Source organism: Malurus melanocephalus, unplaced genomic scaffold (genome assembly GCF_030028575.1).
Source record: "Malurus melanocephalus ecotype Western Australia unplaced genomic scaffold, MMel_1.1 scaffold_21, whole genome shotgun sequence".
Taxonomy (NCBI): domain Eukaryota; kingdom Metazoa; phylum Chordata; class Aves; order Passeriformes; family Maluridae; genus Malurus; species Malurus melanocephalus.
In genome coordinates this window covers 3388274-3397248 of record NW_026623253.1, presented here as the reverse complement: position 1 = coordinate 3397248, position 8975 = coordinate 3388274, and the positions used below count along the sequence as shown (strand labels likewise).

The 8975-nt window shown below is 38.1% G+C and overlaps 1 protein-coding gene across 4 annotated transcripts in view; it reads right to left on the bottom strand.

Moving 5' to 3' along the window:
* DCAF6 (DDB1 and CUL4 associated factor 6) overlaps positions 1 to 8975 on the bottom strand; it is a 74651-nt gene that overhangs the window by 34449 nt on the left and 31227 nt on the right. For 3 of the 4 annotated variants that reach the window (XM_057389973.1, XM_057389974.1, XM_057389975.1), the window contains exons 7-10: positions 8562 to 8776; positions 6632 to 6725; positions 5230 to 5349; positions 4757 to 5002 (exon numbers count right to left, since the gene is read on the bottom strand). In XM_057389973.1, the coding sequence (XP_057245956.1) occupies positions 4757 to 5002; positions 5230 to 5349; positions 6632 to 6725; positions 8562 to 8776 (675 nt within the window). The remainder of the gene's footprint in view (positions 1 to 4756; positions 5003 to 5229; positions 5350 to 6631; positions 6726 to 8561; positions 8777 to 8975) is intronic. The other variant, XM_057389977.1, reaches the window with a different exon arrangement.

The following is an 8975-nucleotide window of genomic DNA, read 5'->3' as shown; positions in this document are numbered from 1 at the left end:
CTATCACTGCTTTTCTTGTTCTCTGTCCACAGGTAACAGGCATCCATGGCTGACACCCCTAGGATAAGGACACACCCCTCCCAGGATGCACTGGTTTCCAAAACATCCTAAAATCTCACGGCAGAATTTTCTGTGTAGAAAGTTATTCAAAATTCAGTAACTGCATATTGTGACTGGAGCATCAGCTACTGTTAGATCAAATTGCTCTGTAGGGCTCGAGATTAAGGAATAGACTGAACCATGGCAAGGCAGCTGTGAATGTGTGACACAATCCTTATAAGCAATTTAGCCACATCTCAACTGTCACAGGATTTATCCACAGAAAAGACACTGCTGGACATGACTTTGCAACACAAAATACACTGAATTCTCACACAGCATGCAACTCGCTCGTTTTCACATGGTGCCATGGCAAAGTTTGCTTCAAGTTTATGCTTTATGATTTGCCTCTTTATTCATATGTATGCTTCTACCTTAACTTTCTCAAATATGTTATTGCAAACATACTTGAGGCTTTCTTGTAATCATTTTGAATCTCAATAAGACAAGAGAGAAAGAAATGGTGAAATAAAATGTCGCTCTGTTCAGAAAAGGAGAGCACATCTGGGGACTTGGCTGGTAGAAGTATTTTCATTATTACTGTAAAACCATAGCACTGGAGAGTGCCAAAACTCTGTTTAACTGAATTGTTACTCTGATTAAGAACATATGCTAACCCAAAGCCAAGTTGTAAAAGTTACTATTGGATACAAGTAGCACCAAAATGCAATTTCCAGTGYGTAATTCTCATTGTACTCAGGACATGGCAATTTCTTGCTCAGCTGCTAAGGAATACTGCACATACCCAACACCATGCACCTAGAAAACCATTTCCACACAGTATCACTCAATCCAAACATGTTAGATAAATAAACCTGCCAAAACRACTCTTTCCCTACCCATGTGATGATAAACACCACCACATGCAAGGCAAGACAAGCAGCGAATGCAGGAAATGCCTTGTTCTGAAGGAGAAGCATCTCAGCAAACAACAGCAGCACAAACTACAGCTACATCATCTGCAGGAGAAACCTTGTCAAGTGACAACCTGATGCCTGAGCGTCCTGTGAGGAGCCCTGAGAGGAGGAGGGCTGGGGTGCAGAACCCTCAGCAAGCTCTCGCTGTCTCTGCTGTTCTGCCTTCTTAAGCCTCAGTCGCTGCAGGCCCCTACGGATTATTGCTAACTCGGGTCCCATTAACTCTGACAAACAGGGAGGGGAGACAGAGAAAGGGTGTAAAGAGAGAAGCATTGATCAGTCAATATACAGAACAGAGAAAGGGGACTGACCAAAGAGAGAAGTAACACATACTAAGTGCCATTACCATGAAAAAAATTACTAACATCCAGCAGTTATAAAATAGAAATACTGAAATTGTTTTTCTCTTCCTAAAGGCATGAATCACAGGACTTAAATATTCAGGATTTGTGCCATACAATACAACCTCCTCCCCATTGCCAGCAATGAAACCCTTTAACAAAAAATTATTTAAGGAAAATAGATACAGCCTGGTTAAGTCAAAACAAAGCACACAACAGATGTATTCATTTTTATGTTCCTAACACACAGAACAAATGAGAATATCTGTGGTGTAAAGCTATGCAATTGTGGGCTACAGGTAGGTTTTCAAAATTAATGTAAGAGCCTCCTGATGTTACAAAATGTAAAAGAAAGGTACAGTTTTGATCAAAACAAACCAGTGCAAAAAGTAAACTGGAACTATGGAAATAGGTGACAGAACAGCTAAACCCTTAAAATTATACTTTATTATTAATTCATTTTTATTTTCAGACTTTCCCTGTAGTTGAGGCTTCATAGCATTGTTCTCATATTAAAAATATATATATATACATAAATATTCAAAAGTACTGGCAGTAACAAGCTACTCAGACTTTGCAGTGATTTTGTTAATTGTAATTTAAATGTTCAAACTTCTAGAATATACTTTCTGCTAGAGACCTTTTAACCCAAAAAGCTCCAGCAGTAAACCATTTTTGTACTGCTCTATTTTGAACAGGTATTTCGTCTCTTAATATTTTAAAAAGTAATTCAGATGTAGAAGCTCAAATGCTCACCACATGACATGTTTTCTGGAACACCAAACCAACAATATATTTGAAATGTGACACTGATGGGAAAAGTATTGCTCTTTTAAACACACGATTACCACAAGTGCCCATGTTCAGTGCAGAAATCTGTAGAAATGATTTATGGAAAGTTATTTACAAGCCTGGGTAAGGAATTCATGTTCTGATTCTAAAGAAGTTGTTTCCTGAAACACATTCTTCATCCACTGACTCTTTGCTACAACATTCAGACTTTTCTGCTATGACTTTACACAAAATGGTGGCTGAAAACCTCTTTCTTTCCTTCTTCCATTTTCCAAAACGCCTCTCCTGTCATCCACCTCTTACAACACACCTCTATCTGGGCTTCCTAATTAGCCCCCCTGCATTTAAACTGCTATTCCTCTCAGCACTTTCCCTCTCCTGTCACCGCAGAAAATGCAGCAGGTTTTATTCACCTTGAAATAGGTGAACAATCTCAGGGAATCCTGTCCTTGATGCAGAGGGCAGTGCTTGCAGAGAGATTTGCAGACTACAGAGTGTGAGTAAATAAAAACTTACAACTGAGCACAGCCATGGGTTACAAGGGTACATAAACACTGCAAAATGGACACRCCCAACCCAGGCTGCTCATTCATAAACCCAGAGCTACTGCTGTGCCATGACCTCTCCCTCTGCCCAGGAGCTTCCCCTCTCCCTGAACCTACCCATGTTACCCAAAAACTTGTTTTACAGTCACTCCAATGCCTCATTTGCACTGCTTCTAAAACAGGATGCTTATTAGGTGTGCAAACACTTTGTACTATCTAGTTTTTGCCTGCAGGAATTCTGCAGGCAATTTTAAGCCGCCGATCTGACACCCTGCTTAGGATCAAAGGATTTATCAAATATTACACAGCAAATTAGAAACTATCCACTGTCTGTCAACAAAACAACCATCACTACCTGTTTCACAACTAAATACATGRGGAGTCTTAAGTCCAAAGTAACACTAGGAAAGAGGAAATGCTCTTAAAGAAGAGCTGGACTAAGAAATAACTTCAGCTTCATGCTAGCAGAATAAACTTTTGCTCAGAAATTCAAGCAAATTCAGAGAAAAAGATCTTTCTGGTCAGCATAGATTTTTTAAAATGCAGGCTAGAAAATGCATCACAGTTCTAGAAACGCTCTTTGGTGCATTGTCTTTATGAAACCCACAAAGTCTYAATGATACAGATTATACCATATACTTTAAAATAAATAAATAAATAGACCAAAAGGAACCTTTGGTAATGCTACATGYGTTCTTTGATGGTCATTCTCCCAGATCAAAGACAGTGAAGTTAAATTGGGTTGCACTGAATTAGAGGAGACCCCTTAGTCACCTTTTTGTGTGTATATTGTGGAAGAACTCGAGACTGCAGCAAGATGACACCAATACTAATAAAAAACATAGGTGACTAAAAGCCCCTGATACTAAATAAACTTCCTAGCATCTTGTAAATTTCCGTGTGTATTATCATTCTTCTGCTCACTGTTCATTATCTCTAAATAAGTATCAAATAATCATAAGGTTTAAAAAGCAAACGTTACATGTTTCATGAATTTCAACTCGCGTCTTCATCTTCCCTATCTTTGAGATACGAGGTACCTCATRATTTCTCACCTGTCCCAAAGATTTTGGCTGCAGCAGCCACAATACATTGAATGGCACACTCTTCCCAGGGAAATCACCATCTTTGCTGTACTCCAGAATATCAAATATAAGGCCTGAAGATGCTATCAGTCACTTTTCCAAAGACAAAGAGCTTGATTTTTTTCAAGAATCTATATAAGACAAAAGGTCTAAACCCATCACTCTTTCAGTTAACATCAGCCTTTCCATTATAACTGTGAGGCCTAGGAACTCACTTTAAAAAAGTAAAAATATACTCTTGTGCAAATATTCTGCTCTAAAGGCTGAGGCATCTTTTCCTGCATGAAGATGGAAAAAGTCAGGTCAAGGCATAASGTTCTCTGTAACTACCCAAATTAATTTCTGACACTCTGAGAGCAGAATATACTTCCTTCTTTTTCTGCAGAAAGAATGTAAGTCTGTATTAAATTCAGATGAGTTTCTTGAAGATACACAAACTTAAATATCAATATGTGGTATAATTTATAATTGAATAAAATGTCATGCCCGGTGAGCCTTGTTTATCCAAATACTTTTGAAAAGCTAAAACYCAACATTGCTGACACTGAAACGTTGATGATGGAGGTTCCTCCTGCAGGAGAGATTCCCTGCTTCTCCTGATTGTAACAGGCACAGGTTCTGCTATTCATTGCACTGACGCTGCTACAGCCAAATCACAGTGGAAGATGGCAACACTTCCATGAAGACAACAGTAAGTTTATGAAATAATGAGCAAAAAAAGTTTATTTCTACCTCAAAATACCACACTGATGATCCCCTTGAAATTGTCTGTTTCMGACAAAAGATAGAGTTGATGGTTTTACTCTTTCTTTAAACCACACCTGCAAACATTTGGTATCTACAAAACACCTAAGTCTCATTAAGGATATGCAAGGAAGAAAACAGATGGAGATCCATTACCCAAAATATCCTAAAAGTGAATAGTTTCTTATTGAAAGCATTTTTGATAAACAATGACAAGATGGATTTCTTCTCACCAGACTGATGCAGCACAGGCTGAGTCGAGGCCCCCAAAGAAGGCCTTTGTTCATTATCAGGAGAGGACAGTAATGAAGTTGAAGGGGGACTTTCTGTTGAAGATGATGTTGAAGGAGCTGGAGCTGACATGGTAGAAGAGGAAGATGATGCAAGCTGTTCAGAACCATCTACTTCCATTGCAGTTTCTGATTCTCTACTAGGTGGCATGTTATTAGTAGCAGGAGTATCTGTCCGGTTAGTCCCACCTTTGATTAAAAATAAAACAAAAGAGCAAGAAAAAGAGCTCAAAAGTAAACTTAYTCTGCCTCTAAAGATCCCTCTGCATTACCATTCCTATGGCAAATAAASGTGTTCAGTTGTTCAGTGCATCAGAATTTTGTTTACACCTAAGAAAGGCTGATACTGCAAGCCGGCTCATCCACTATATAAACACAATTTCTGTGGTAATCATTGTTGAAAAGAAGGAAATCACCTCTGGACCGTGATCTTCCTCGTCCTCGATTGCTCTGTGCAACTTCACTGGCTTCTTCAAACCACCTTGACAGCATGTCTGACATTCTCTGCATCAGAGACACATTGGGACTCTGCTCCCCTGTAGAACAAGTAATGCTGAAGCTTTATCTGTCAGTTTAYCAAAGAGTACCTTTCCTCACCACCCTCATTTCTCCCAGAAATGGAGACCACCCCTTCCACCAACTCCTCTGGCAAGAAATAAAGCCTTTCCTGATCCCAATGCCCCTGTCTATCCTCATTTCCACACTACAGGTCTCTGAYCCTCTGCTGGGATCCCTCATTCCCCTCCTGCACCTCAAACAGAGGAGCTCTGACCTTAACACACAAAAAATGAAATTGMAACAGCCAAAGAAAATAGACAAAACGTGGTTAATGATGCCATAGGAAATGTTATCAACAAGATAAAAAAAATTATTACAGAAGCTCACAGACAACAGAACCTCTTGAAGACTGTAAAGGTACAAATGTTTCCTCTAACGTTTCTAATCCAGTGATTCAAAATACTGAAGGARCAACAAAGACAGCTTAAGGTAAGAGGACAGGCTCATGTTCTCTCCCTAAACAGCATCTCCTACTGCCTGTGTCAGGTACAGAATCCTAGACACTACAGACATTTCTATTCTAGTTTGGGGAATCAGGAAAATGGGAACACCAGCACAGAAAATCTGGAAAGGGATACTGTAGGCTGAAAAGGGAGAAAGGATTTAAGGGAACTAGAATCAAATACTWGGAATGCCACAGCTTGTCAGATTTAAACAGAAACACATAACTGGATGGAAAGTAAGAYGAGTGACAAAAGGATCCCATTTTTTGACACCCAAGTAATGTTTTGGAAATGCTTTATTTACTAAAATCTCAMGCGACTGAGTAATATATTATAAACATGAAAATACAAGCATAAAAATGTGCCAGTGTTACTACATGGCATAAAAATGGAAAGTATAATATTAGAATCCTGTTGCTTTGAATTCCAGTCCCCTAATGCAACCATTAAAGAGAATTTAATTTGTAATTGTGATTGTATGTGAGGTGTGACTACAAAAAAAAAGTGCTTGTGTTAATCCCTGAGTAATGACAATGAAAAAATATCTCATTTCTTTACAACAACCTAACTGAAGTAATATCATATTACTGGCAAGAATGTTTTCAATATTTTCAATTTTAAAAATCATTGTACAATAGCAGGTCTGTGTTAAACTCTAAGAAAACCATCTTAAGGCTTGGCTGATTGTTAAAACAAGGAGAATCTGAAGCATGTAATTTGGAAATATTAAGTAGAAAATAAACCAACAAAAAACCCCAAACCCAACAAAACACAGCAGCAAAGACAACAACCCCCCTCCAACTGCAAATGCTTTTACCATCTCTCTCTCTCTCACTCTCAGGCCTTGCTCTTGGCCCGGTATCTGACCAATCCCCTCTGAGCCGCAGACGTTTAACGGGAGGCTGACGTAACTGGGGGARAGAAAAAAAGAGAAAAAAGCATTACACAGCTATTTATGTTCTACAGTACAGGATTCCAAGCCCAAATATAAATGCAGTATCTCAATTTTCTTAAGTCACCTAAATTGGTATCTATCACCAAAATCCAGAATGTCAGTCTTATGTTCAAATCAACCATGAATAAGCACAACACTTATCAACAAAATGCATTAGTTTTAGCTTCACAGTCTAAATCAATGACTCCCAGAACTAATGCAGCTTTTATTTTAATATTAACTTTATTATGTTAATTGAAACTTTCTATCGTGACCAGTATGATTACGGTTTTCTAGAATTCAGCCTGAATTCTGCAGATATATTCACCTCTTCACATTAGAAACTATATGGCAGCTTCAGTTTAACAAAATGTGGACTTGCAATTAAGCAAAAAGAGAAAACAATCAGACACTAACAAAAAAAGAGGAAAATTTAAGCGCATCAACTTCGGTTTATTTTTTTAACCTACTTTCTTTGTGATTTTTAGAACAACTTTTTTTTGCAGCAGGAAGTGTAAAACAACCACTAAATGGGCAGTGTTACTTTCAGCACCTTGAAGAGAAACAGGAAGTGCTTTTTGCTTCTTTAGAAAGACAGCTCAGAGTTTGAAATCAAGTGTATAGGCTGGATATTTATGGCCTTAAGAAAAACATAAGAAACCAAACAAAAAACCCCAACCGAAAAACAACCAACCCACAATTTGTTTAAACAATTTTAAACTAAATTCAAAGGCCCTTGGTGAAAGCATATCACAGTGTTAACTTTCATGACTTCACCAGCAGATTTAGGAAGAAGTCTTTACTTTTCTTCTACTCTATACCACTTGAAGCCRGGCTGAAATAAAAATACCCAAACAACAACTCTTAGGGATAACAAGGACAAAGAAAAGCATTTAAAAGCAAAATCACGCTGCATTGATAAGAAAACACATCACGTAAAATGTGTTGGAAAATGTATAAAAATGGCTGCAAACAGATACTCAGAAAAAAAGATGGAAGGAAATTTCAACATCACACTTCCCACAGCAAGAGGAAAGAGAAATCATCATCATTATCATCACATTGATCCTGCAGGTGAGGACAGCAGGGTGCTGACAATTCGTTGTGAACTCCTTTGTGGACTCAGACTAAAGATAAGGAGCTGAGGATACAGAGTTTGTGAAAGGGTGAGCAGAACACTAGAAAAAAAAAGCAGTGGGTGGCTGGGGGAGTGGAGAGGGAGAGACAGAAACAACTTCACTGTARTTAAAGGCACTTTTTTTTATATTGATCAGAAAATTCAGACTGGAAGGGTCAGCATCATTGTAACTGAGCTGATAATAAACAACTGCTTGAGTTTTGAAAATTCTAATACTGCTTAGTAACAATGGCTCAAGCTYCTTGATCTAAACATCTTGTACTCCCTCATATCTGTTATGAAATGATAACTTTTAACAAGGAGTATTAACATTTGATTTCAAGGAATATGCTTCTTATGGCATGAAAAGTAACAGAACATACACCTCAATTACMAGAGTGACCTACCACCCTTGCTGGTATCAAAACCCAAGATTCAGGCAGATGCCTTCTCATCTCTAAGAGAGGGAAACCAGACAAGAAAGAAAACAAGAGTGATAAAATACAGCAAATAAATACATACATTAATAAGTATGCATTAAAAATATACCATTTTTGTGACAAGCTACTTGTCACACCTTAGTCTATGATCAGCAACATTATTTTCAGATTAAAGGGAAACACAAATGATGGTATTTCTTGTGTGCTACAAGTTAAAAACCATAAAACATGAAAGGAGGTCATCTAAATCACTTGCCTCTTCCCTTCTCTCTTCAGCAGAAGGAACTTTAAGTTCTCGTGCTGTGTCATCCTTGGGGTCAAACAAGTAAATGTAATCTGAGGAGTAGCTCACAAGGATCTCTTGGCCATCTTCACTGTAACACAGGGATGTTACTCTGCAGGATTTGTTGTTGAGATGAGGAGGGACAAAACGTGCCACCATTCCAACAGTGCCCCTGCCAGCATAATTCCCTTTGTTAAAAAAAAAGGGGGTAGGGAAAGAGAGGAAGAGAGAAGGAAAAGAAAATTTACACATTTACTACTGTGAATTTTCAACAGCTTCAATAAACCCCTTATTTMGCATCCAACAAAAGATAATCAGGGAAAAGCTATGTATCTTGTTGTTTCTGCATTAAATTTGATCTGAAAATTGACATCTCAGATTTTACTA